The sequence below is a fragment of the Dunckerocampus dactyliophorus genome, chromosome 4, assembly GCF_027744805.1.
Source record: "Dunckerocampus dactyliophorus isolate RoL2022-P2 chromosome 4, RoL_Ddac_1.1, whole genome shotgun sequence".
NCBI lineage: Eukaryota > Metazoa > Chordata > Actinopteri > Syngnathiformes > Syngnathidae > Dunckerocampus > Dunckerocampus dactyliophorus.
Window position 1 is genome coordinate 34067834 of NC_072822.1, and position 12481 is coordinate 34080314.

A 12481-nucleotide genomic window follows, 5' to 3' on the forward strand; every position below is an offset into this window, starting at 1 on the left:
CGCCAGATGGTCGCCAGCGAGAGGAAGCACAAAGTGATACTCGATATCGTGTTGGTTAAATATTGACTCTTCTTTTTTACATTTCATTACATGCGCACACAAACACTTTTTCAGCCTGGGGGGTCGGGGGGGGGGGGGGGGGGGGGGGGGGTGATATATATGCAGTATGTCGGCTTTTTAGCCCAACGTACACCATCACACGCATAACAATAACAACATTCATAAAGCACACTGGTGGCTTCAGCAGCACAACCAGAAGGTGTGAGAAGGCTGCAGCGTGTTATTCATTGATTTGCTGGTGTAGCTAAATGCACGTCAACAATTAACAGCCTCCATCTGGTGCCCCCCCCCCCCAAGCACTCCACCCCCACCACCTCTCCACCACGTCCTCCTGCTCAGCTTTTGGCGGGAAACTCAAGCTGAAGTTGGCGCCGTCGCAAAGCAGGCGTCCAATTAACAGGCAATAAGAGAGCTTACAAATACTCCATTGTTACCTCCACCAGGGTGAAAACGTGTATGAATAACGCCTCATAAAGTTGCACACATCACATACCCTCGGATACTTAAAAGGGTCCCTGGCATGATTGATCAGCTTTGCTTAAATGTTTTTGTAATTATGTTCTGCATTGTTCAATTTTTGAAAGCCAACGGTAATTTCTCAAATACTGTACATTTATTGTTCATGGCGCCGCCCATGACGAACTAGCTCTCGTTGTTCAGTCTCATTTCCAGAAGTAGCGCTATCGGGTACCATCACTTAGGTAAACAAACAGAGCGGTGTGCGAGACAGAGGATGTTTGCAGTGATGATAGCGAAGATTTGTGCTATGTGTCAACAGTTTTCAAGCACAGAAGCAGGGAGAAATATTTGCAGATGAAATAGAGAACTTGCATTGGTCATTTGATTGCTTGTACTTCAGTTACTGCTTTAAATTGGTTTCTTAATGAGAAAGGGGACTTGTAAAGGGGACTTTATAGCCTGATTCATGTTATATTTTGCCACTGCTGCCAGCGCCCCCCACAGTAAACATACATATTGGTGTGAAAAGATGCTTATATAACACATATAATACTTTACAGCCTTGTCGCTATCATGGAATAGTGGTTGGAAAACATTTGTAAACGAGACATGACTTAATCTGTTCTGTGGCAACTTTGACGTTGTTATTCTTGTCTTGTTTTTTCCTGTGTACTGCATCAGGAGTAGCATCCTTTTTCAAAATGCATTTATAGCGTACTTTCAAGCCAAATGCTTTTGTAAAGGTGTTCCTTCATGGATAGACAGTCATCAGTAAAATGATTACCGCAAAGAACAGAACTCCAGGTGGGCGTCCGTCTGTCTCTCATTCTCTGCACTTGCTTCGTCCATTTTTGTCTTAAACCTTCCTCTTTTGGACAAGAAAACAAAGTTACGATGAACATCCAGCAGCAACACAACATTTTTGGCACGACTACTATTTTGATGAAAAATATACTGAATGAAGTTGACGATCTTGTTTGCTCTGCTTTAGCCGGGCGGTGTCACCCCGATGACGTCACTTCCGGAAATGAGACTGAACAGCGAGCGCTAGTTCGTCATGGGTGGCGCCATGAACTATAAATGTCATTTTTGTGAACTTACTGTTCGCTTTCAAAAATCGAACAATCTAGAACATAATTACAAACAATATACAACCTTTTTAAGCAAAGTTGATCAATCATATACCCTTTAACTGCACTTTTCTGTTTGTTCTGTGATGGCACTGCAGAAGGCTAGCGGTGTTGGCAAAGACCAACAGTGTGATGATAACCGTAGAACAGGACTTTTTGATAAATGAATGAATTAATAAATGATGGCTGTTTGGTGGTAGACTATGGTCTATTATTAGTCAAAACATATTGAAATACAAGTGATATGTAGTATTCTGGTCATTAGGCGGTAGTAATGACACATAGTAATTGCTAGCGGCCATCTGGTGACCCTGCAGCATAAGAGTTGCACAATGTGTTGTAAGCAAAGACTAATAAGAGTCCAAAGGGGTGTTATAGCTGTAGGGGTGTTATTTCATGTCTATAGGGCTCTAATAATGTAAAAAAAAAGCTTATTTAGAAAGTCATAAACAGGTTTTCTCTGCTCTTACTACGAAAATACTGTATGACATTTATTAACATTGAGTCCTATATCCCGGAAATTGATTTATCGGTTCTGGAACCAATTGGCCGCGATAAATGAGGCACTGTGATGATCTTGAGAAGGTTTGGACCCCAGATGCAGGGGCGGAGAGCTTGTGGAGCAGTTCAAGACTTTTAATAAGGCGGTGTGCAAAAAAAGGTCCAAAAACAGCAAGCGATGGTGTTTAGCTAACCCAGGAGCTAAGAAACTAGGAGTAGCTACCAGAGGGCGGAGTAGGAGTCCACGTGTGGGCGGACGGCAGGAGTCTGAACAAAGAACCAGCAGCACCCAGCTGCAAGCAGTCAGCCTAAATGGGGGATGAGCAATCAGCCACAGGTGTGCCCAGCCTTCCCGCCTTCAGCCCGCTCAAGGGTATCTGGAAAAGAAAACACGGGCCAGGAGAAGGCAGGGAATAGAAGCAAACTGACAGAAAGAGAAGACCACTGAAGAATGTGACAGGTACGACTGTACTGTGTACTTCATCTACTTTGTACATATACAGTAATTCCTCGTTTATCGCCATCAATCCGCCCCAGCCCCGACCTTAAATTTCCGCAATGTAGGATCAAATATTTTTGTAGTGAGAGCATAAAAACCCGTTTACGACCTTCTAAACCCGTAATTTTTTTTAGCTCCACAGACATGGAATAACACTCTTTTACACACCTATTACCCAAGACATAATAAGACATAATAAGAGAAAATAAGACATATAAGACATAATGTAGACTTGATATAGACTGTAGAATCTTTGAATGTGTGGAATGCCCTATATTTGTATTTTATTTCATGTAGCCATTTTTATGTTTGAAAACGCTTCATTGAGGCAAAAAATACGTAAAATCTGCTTAAATATGCGTCTTTGGACTGATAATAGGCTGCATTCAGCCACCAAACAGCGATGATTTCTTAAATATATTTTTGAAAAACCGTTGAGTACTTCCACGTTTGTTTGACACTACCCGTTAGGCCCTTAACACTTTGGGTGAATGAGACGTGTTTTCTGTAAAAATGACACCGTCGTACTTCGCCACTTTGCACTTCAAACGCCATGCCCTCACTCTATCTTGGCTTTTCAAACAGTGTATTAATAAATGGCCGCTGTTTCGTGACTATTGCCTATTATTAGTCAAAAAATGTGTATATTAAGCAGATTTTATGTATTCTTGGTGTAAATGAAGTATTTTCAAGCATAAAAATGACCAAATTAACTAAAATACATCATCATTCAGTCATCCGGGAGAAACTCGCAGTAGAACTGCTGCTTGAGAGGAGCCAGATGAGGTGGCTAGGGAATCTGGTCAGGATGCCTCCCTGGGGGAGGTGTTCAGGGCACGTCCGACCGGTAGAGGCCTCTGGGAAGACCCAGGACACGTTGGACGGACTGTCTCTCAACTGGCCTGGGAACGCCTCGAGATCTGCCGGGAGGAGTTGGACAAAGTAGCCGGGGAGACAGAAGTCTAAGCTTCTGCTGCCCCCGCGACCTGACCTAAGATGAGCGGAAGAAGATGGATGGATGCTGGGAATTAAAGGACATTGATGGAGTGTAGTCTACACTAGCCACTAGGTGTCACTAGTACCACACACCAGATTTGATTGAATTATCTTCCAACAGGCACAATAATAACAATACAAATAATTCTAATAGCACGGGTTACTGTTGTGGTTGTACTCCAGCTGAAACTCAACTCGACGTCCCCGACGTCACTTCTTGTCCACCTGTCCGGAAGATTTTTTGCCCCACACGAGCACGAGTCTTATTAATGTTTATAATATCTGCTACTAATATGAGCATCAAGGTGACTCTAGGGCTGTTATTCTATGTCTAGAGTGCTCTAATAATATAAAAAAAACAAATATGCGGTCATGAAGAGGTTTCCTATGCTCTCACTACAAAAGTATTTTATTTACAAATTAAAGTTATCCTACTTGGCAGAACCTCATTTATCGTGGTCGAGTCTGGAGCCAATGAACCGCAATAAACGAGGGACGACTGTATGTTTTGTTCTTTTTTTTACAAAAATCTACAAATTTGCGAGGATGCGAAAGCTGAACTGCAAATACGCGGGGAACCGTCGTAACTTTGCACTTGTCCAACGTAACAGATGCCGTACATCACATGCAACAACATGGCGTTAAGGAGTGGGACAAGAGGACACAAATGTTAGCGACACTAGCAGAGCTACGTATGTGATGCTACAGTGCTAACATTACACTCGCATTTTAACAGCGGCGTCTTGCTAGGCCAGCCTGCTCGCTGAAGAAAAACAAAATGATCAAACTCACAGCTCCCACGTCTGTAGCTGCCTGATGGATAGGTGGCAGAGATCCACTTTAAGTTGTGTAGCGAAGCCTTGTTTTCTTTTTTCTTTTTACAAATCTGTAAAATGTGTCGGCATACGGAGGCTGTTGTAAGACGCAGAACCGTTTTGATTTGGGATCAAGTAGAATTCTTGACTCCAATTCGTTCTTTATGGACAATGACGTAAGATGTTAGCAGACTCTTTGCACCGAAATTGCCACTCAGCAAACGTCTGTGAAAACTGGTTGTGTAGTTTTTGCCTAATCCTGCTGACAAATCAACAAGCGTCAAACAAAATGCACTTGGAATAGTTCTTCTATTTAGAATTGCCACAACAACCACAATAATAAACACTTTTATGGAAAAACATGATGCCATTAGAACGTATTTAATGTCAGTCCAGCATATGATCATATTTTTGGACCGTTTTCTTCCGCATGACGTATGTGTTGGAGGTGAAACGGTCTACATGTTGTGTGTCTGTGTGTGTCTGCGGGAGTCTCATGAAGCATATGTCGCTCTCCCTGACAGGGAATTACAGCAGCTGACACGCACACACACACACACACACACACACACACACACACACACACACACACACACACACACACACGTGACCCTGGCCAAAGGTTTGACCCTTGGATGGACCCATTAGGCCGCATGAGCTAACAGGGCTAAAAAGAGAAAAACGACATTGAGATTTGATTCCAGACTAAACATTTTCATTCCTAAACGATGCGACATTTCATCAAAAACTTGCCGGCTCTGAAAGACAGCAGGAGCAGATTGATGTCAGCTCGGTAGGTGGCGCTATACCTGATGTCACAGCTTTGCAAGCTTGGCTGCCGTTAAAGCTGGCAACGCTACACACTGGGCTTCATTGGCAACACAACCACTACACGACCCCCCCACTATGACCTGCTGCTTACTGGACTTACATCCACATAGTTGAATGGAGATGTTGCTTTTGATCATTGGCGATGGATGATTAAATGGATAAATCCATCAAATCATCAATTCTATGGATTTATTGATCAAATTATTCAATATTTGGGTTAGGTTAAAGGGCATAAGTTGGCAAACACAGCATAGCGTAGCGTAACGTAGCATGACGTAACATACAGTCACATATAACATAACACAATGTAACAAGCAATAACACAACACAGCATAACAAGCGGCAACATAACATCTAACATTACATAACAATGCGATAACGTAACGTAATAAGAGACAGCATCGGATAACATTACATAACGAGAGATAACAACAAAACAAAATTATGATTTATTGTTATTATTGAATTATTCTTTTTTACATTTAAGATACACAAACGTATTCATTATATACACACACACACACACACACATATATATATATATATATATATATATACTGTATATATATTGGGCTGAACAATAATTATTGGAACGATAATTATCGGGCTGATATGACGTCAAACCGATAAATCCGATAACAGTAACAATTGCTCAGATAACCAGTAATTAGAAAACACTCCAATGAGGCAAGATGCCCGTCTGTGCGGGTGAGCAAAACAAGCCCTCCTCTTTTCTCCTGACTGTGACGTTAACGGCCTGTCGTAAATTACCCTGAGCTCCCCTGAGGAAAACATTGTGCGTGCTAGGTGTACCAAATGCTCCACGACGAGGGGAAGACAAAAAACATCGAGCACACAAAAAACCTTCTCAGCCACCCGAAAACACGAGCATCGCTACGATGCCTGCAGCTTGTTGCGCCTCGATGTTTGAAAAGCGCACAATGTTTTGTAGAAACCTCCGTGGTGTCACGCCGGCTGCTCGGAGCGCGTGTGTGAATGCAGTGCACCTTGCTGGGCCACGCCGGGTGGCTCTTCCTGCTCTATACTCCGGTTTTCGTGACCTCCGTAGCGGCACACTGGCTGCTCGGAGCGTGTGTCCGAATATAGTGCACTTTGCTGGGCCACAGTCGGTGGCTCCCTCCGGTCTATACTCTGGTTCTCCTGATAGTGATGTGGTCGTGGTAATGTCATGATATTTGATTAGGTACAGTTGGTCAAATCCAAATTTGTTCCAGTCCTTCTTAGCTCCAGGTGCGCACAAAGCGCAGTTAAATCTGAAATAAAAAAAAAAAAGTAGAACGCAATTGGTTATGGGTATCATATCGGTCTTGAGAAGCAGAAAGTTATCGGTATCAGTTTGTAAAAAAAGATGTGCATGTCAAACATCAATATACACTTACAGTATATTTGAACTACTTTGACAGGACGACTTTGGGTTTTATTTCCACGCTGCGGCTTGCCTTTTCAAGTGAATACAAATATATTTGTTTTATATTGTCAAATATACTACAGTAACAGGCGGTCATACCGGAAAATACGTGGAAACCCTTTTAAAATCTTTAGATTGAAAATATGATATTATTTTGTGTATGTGCAGTGAATGTGTGTTCTTGCGGTGTTTGAAATTTACTATCAAGCAGCAACCGAACGCAGCGTTCCAAAGAACACAGCGTTCCAAAGGGAGAACATTACAGAGTCAAAAACTGTTTTTAATATAAGGCCTTCTATCCCATAGTTGTCATTTTCTGTGCCCTGGTCGCCCCGCAAATTGGCTGATGCAGTGTAAAAAAAAATAAAAAAAAAAATCCAAAGTTGCTCCCATCTCAGAACACTGTCACCTTGTCTTCTTTTGATAAGAAATAGCTCACAAAAACCCGCAGTAATCCTCCGATCCAACCTCCCTGAATTGTATCATAAATACACTTGGAATTGGATAATAAAGTGCATGGAAATATATTGTGAGGGGAGCAGTGTGTCATTTCCCCCTACATGGCGCCGTAAATCCTTTTCAATTGGCGTGAAAAAAGTGATGCATTACACTTAGATCCCCATGTGATGCCGAGAACCGGCGTGGTCGCTTTCTCCGTGTCAGCGCCTTGAAAGGTGACGACTTCTGCCAACGCTCTGTGAGACGCATGAAGTAAAATGTCTTTCGTGGCCAAATGACGCCAGGATTCTTATCACTCATGCTCGGAAATGTCAGCGTCTGAAGCGTGGTTAGCATGTATGTCATTAGAGTCGCCACGCCAAAGTTCATCGGTGAAGTCTTTCTGGGGAAGTGTCACCTGTATTTGGTGACAAATGAGCAAGCAGCATATCATGCACTGTCTCGACTTTTTCAGACAACAAAATGAGGCACAGACACTCGCCACCTTAAAACAGAACTCAGAATGCGTAGTTAGCATGTACCGGCGTTTTGCAAGTACTCCAAAGTTGATTCGCGATGTCTTTTTGCGTACAAGGGCACAAGTGTTCAAATACGTTAAATCACTTGTTTTCCAAGTAGAAAAAGGGCCCTTTTTGAAAGAATATGAGCAGGCAGCATGTCATGCACAGTCTTGACTATTCCTTTTATTTATTTATTTCTTGACTATTTCTTTTAAACGACAAAATAAAGCGCTAACCAATCTTTGAAGCCTTTGGATTTTTGCATCTTTTTTTCAGAACTCAGAATGCGTAGTTAGCATGTACCATCCTGTTGAAAGAATAAATTCTCCAAAGTTGATTGGCGATGCCTTTTTGGGTTATCAGCCCTTTCCTTGGAGGGCACAAGTGTTCAAATACGTCAAATCACTTGTAGAAAAAGGACTTTTTTGAAAGAATATGAGCAGGCAGCATCTCATGCACTGTATTGACTATTTATCTTATTAATTTATTGTCGCTTCCTTTTAAGCGACAAAACGAAGCATCAACACTCGGCACCTTATAGCACAACCAATCTTGGAAGCCTTTAGATTTTTGCAACTTTTTTTCAGAACTCACAATGCGCAGTTAGCATCTCCCACAATGTTGCAAGTACTCCAAAGTTGATCTGCAATGCCTTTTTACGCTATCAGCCCTTTCCCCGGGATGCACAATTGTTTAAATATGTCAAATCACTTCTTTTCCAAGTAGAAAATGGCCCTTTTTGAAGGAACATGAGCAGGCAGCATGTCATGCACTGTCTTGACTATTCCAGACAAAAGCAAGCCTAGCAACAATTTATTTTAAAAATAAGTCACAAGTTTGAGAAACTCAAGCACCAACAATAGCAACTCTGAATTTTCGGAACCCTGGTAGTTGTTTTTGCCGCTGGCCTCAGAGTTCAGAATGCGTAGTTAGCATGATGAAGTTTATCAGTGAAGTCTTCATGTCTTATCAGCTCCCTTCCTCTGGGAACGAGAGTTTCGATCCTCCCAACCTTTACTAAAAGAAAATATGCCGTTTTGAAGGCTTACTTTATGATTAAGCAGCATTTCATGCATCATCTTGACTATTTAGAATGACATAAAAGTCATCCCTTGCAGCAATTTCTGGTAAATGCAATCACAGTTGTGAAAAAGTGACGCAAAACTCAGCCTTTGTATTAATTATGTCAACTTGCTCCTGAATGGGTTGTTAGCATGTGTGTCATGAAAGTCGCTACTCCGAAGTTTATCTGTGATGACGTTTTGCTTTATTGGCCCTCTTCTTCAGGTTTTTCGTGTTGCTTCTTTCAACTACATTAAAACAATGTTTATTAGCACTTTCTGGTAAAAAAAACAAACAAACATTTCTGATCTTTGGAGCCTTTAAGTCAGTTTTCGTCAGAATGCGTACTTAGCATGTATGCCGTAAGAGTCGCTACGAAGTAAATCCGCGATGTCTATTTGCGTTATCAGCCCTCTCCCTCAAGGGTGCTCAATAAAGGGGGAAAGGATACCACTAGTTTTCCAAGATAATGTCCCACTTTTGAAGATGTAATGTATGAGCATGCGGCATATCCTGCACTGTCTTGACTATTCCAGACAACCTCAAAGCACCAATTTAATGTATTCTTTCCGTCTTCTTTCAGTTTTCGGCAGTCATTCAGGAGCAACCGGAAGCAGTTCGGGCGTGGGGCCGGACTCGGCCCAGCCTCGTTTCTCCGCCTCCCTCCCCACCTACCTTCCGGTGCAATGCCAGCTGAGCGGCGCCGACTCCGCCTTCTTCCTGCGGGAAGCCAATCAGGACGTCATGCGCAACGGCAGCTTGGCGTCGCGCACCGAGCCCTTCTTCCTGCACCAGCTGGAGGCGGGCGTGGCAGCGCCGCACGCCCTCCCCACGGTCGCCTGTGGCTACGGCAACATGAGTGCCGAGCAGACCGTCCCGGTGGAGCTGCTTCAGGGGCCGCCGCCGGGTCTGCAACTGATGGCCGAGCATGTGACCCTCAACTGGAAAATCAAGGGTCACGTGGTGGCGCCCAAAGTGGGGTCGACAAATCCCTGGATACAGGTACTTTTATTTTAGTAATTCTTCTTCAGATTGTTTTGGGGCTTTATTGATTATATATGGCGTGGCGATTGGCGTGTTTATTAATCATTTGATCCTTGGACCGCCACCCATGGGGGGATAACATCACAGAGGTCCAGCACCGTGTGTGTTGGGCAGTGGATGAGGGCAGGTGGAGTTCCTCTCCCTTAGTGATTCGTTCATCCATTTTCCTTCCAGGTTCTGTTTTACTTGGTGGGGCGCCGTTGGGAGGAGTCCGACCCCCCTCTCCCGGGTCTCCTTCCCTGTGTCCGAGCCGTGGTGGTCCGAGACGCCATTGAAGAGGCCCCATCGGCTGGGTGCCGACTCATGGGACCAACAGGAATCTGCGTTGTGCGCTTGGAAATTCCCCCTGCCTGGTTTACACCTCTGCAGGTGCGAAGGAGACCTGTCGAGGGGGCGCTGCCCTCGGTGGAGGTGTATTACTCGGTCATACCAGTGGAAGGAGCAGGACTGGAATGTCCGTCTATTGTTAACGAGGCGTGGAAAAGTCCCGCTGTGAACACGGGGCCTCTCGGGGGTCTGGGCATGGGCCTGGGTGGAGTGTGGAGCCCTCTGGTGGATGGAGGACTTCAGGACATGCAGAAAGTTGGCTCTGTGGCAATGACTGTGGGTCCAGTCTCAGCCAAAGGAGAGATACTGACGCTGGATGATAACGTGGAGGTTCTGGTGCCTCCCAGCCCGGTCCGGCTCGGCAAGACGGTGGCGTTTGGCGTCTACATGAAGACGTACTCTCACGTGGAGCAGTTCACGCTCAGGTAGGAGCGCAAACACCTACTCGCGTCTTCCCTTTTGCTTTTTTGTCTAGCCCCCGTGTGTATTTTCTCTCGCTGAACAACCGCCGCCTCCTGAGGTTGACGGCTGTCACCTTTGTGTACTCAGCCTCTTTTCAGGAGCCAGCAATGCAAATAACACGCTCATGAATATTCATGGAGGATGTGAGAAGGGAAGAAAAGGGAAATGAGACGTAGGCGAGGGAGAGGCTGACGGAAAGTGCTTAAGCGGTTGGTCTTGTCTGTTTGGAGGCTGAAAGTGCGGGTCTAACGATTCGGGTCTAACGGGTCTCAAATACCACGTTTCCGCCAATTGGTGTGGTTCATTTGCAATCTTTGTGGTGCGATTTGGATCGGGTAAACCCAGATCAGGGTAACTTGTGGGCGGGATGGCGTTAGCTACATAACTGATCTGATTCGAGCTCACAGATTCCACATTCCACTCTTTTCACGCAGAGATATCACCACATAGAGGGTGAATCCCTAAGTGGTTCTCAGGTGTGCTTTCAGGGAGGTCACCCGTGTGGTTTCCCTGCTCCATTATCCCAGGAAACAAATGTATTTTCGCTAGGCTGGCTGAAAGTAATTCCAAAAGCTGTGCTCCAGACGAAGCCCCAGCACATCTCGCAGCATGACAGACGTCTCAGTCGAACAAAGAACGTGGCGGCACACGGCGGCATTACCATAACAATTCACTACAATGGAGGATTTTTTTTGGAGAGCGTCCTTTTAGCAATTCCTATTAACTGATCCGAAAGGTTCTGAAGGGCCATTATGGTCATGTGACCTCAAGGTGAACGTCATTATCTGAGTACACAGACGACTGTTGGACTTCTAGCAGGGTTGCGAAACGTCAAGACGCTGTTCAGAAAGGTAGACTGTTTTCCTAAATCTTCTTATTTATCTTTAAGGCCCAAAAGATGAAGTAATAATGATGTTTTACAGTTAAAGGTCCCTAATTGTGCAAAGGGGCCTTTTCAGTGATGTTCTAACCGCAAGAGCCTGTTTGTGAGCGCCAAACGTGAGAAAAATCTGTCTTCTCCCTCACTTGTTTGCTTCAATGTTGAGGGAAGAGGCGCTCAAATGCTTGCCAGTGAAGTTGTGGCTTTTCATGACATTGTGACATGACACCACCTCGGACTCGCCCCTAGTCAAGTGAGCCTGCCCCTTATATACGTCCGCCACAAAAAGCCGGCTTCGCTACACACCTCAAAATAAATCCTGGGGCTCAAAAGTCATCTCACTGTCCCATTTTTTCCCCCACAAAAACCTGCCGTACCATCAACAAAACCTGGTGACAACAAGACAAGATAGGAGACAGACAAGATAGCAACAGGATAGCGCCTCTGACTTGCCCCTAGCTAGATGATCCCACCAAATGTAAAAAAAAAAGCAGGCTTCACTACATGTCTTAAAATAAATGCTGGAGTTCAAAGGTTATCTCACTTTCACCTTTTTCCCCACAAAACCCTTCCGTACCATCAACAAAACTTGGTCACAGCAAATATTTGGTGCCACTGGACACTGCAGGCTTCGCTACATGTCTTAAAATAAAGCCTGGAGCTCAAAAGTCATCTAAACTTCACTTTTTTTCCCCCACACAAGTATTTGGTTCCATCTACCTGTACGCACTCATTATTTAGTCGTGTCGCTTTTGAGAGAAGAGGCTCTCAAACACTCGCGTTCGATGTTCAGGCTTCACCACACATCTCAAAGCGCATCTCTGCCAACTATCCGTCGGTCAGCTACAGCTGTGAGAGCTATAAGTTTGCTCATTTTTGTTTTTTTTCAGGCAATAGGGTGCATGATGTTGCCGTTAAGATTTGGTCCACATCAATTGGCAAGAAGCGCAGCACTTAAGACTGTGCTTGGAGTCCAGTTGGGGGATAATCTCACATGTTAGGAACACAGTCAGACATGTCATTAGGC

At 44.3% G+C, this 12481-nt stretch overlaps 1 protein-coding gene across 3 annotated transcripts in view; it reads left to right on the forward strand.

The window, feature by feature from the left end:
* Positions 1–12481, forward strand: part of si:dkey-215k6.1 (transmembrane protein 132B) — a 225574-nt gene that overhangs the window by 78426 nt on the left and 134667 nt on the right. For all 3 annotated transcript variants that reach the window (XM_054773837.1, XM_054773836.1, XM_054773835.1), the window contains 2 exons: positions 9325–9743; positions 9960–10537. In XM_054773837.1, coding sequence (XP_054629812.1) covers positions 9325–9743; positions 9960–10537 — 997 coding nt within the window. The remainder of the gene's footprint in view (positions 1–9324; positions 9744–9959; positions 10538–12481) is intronic.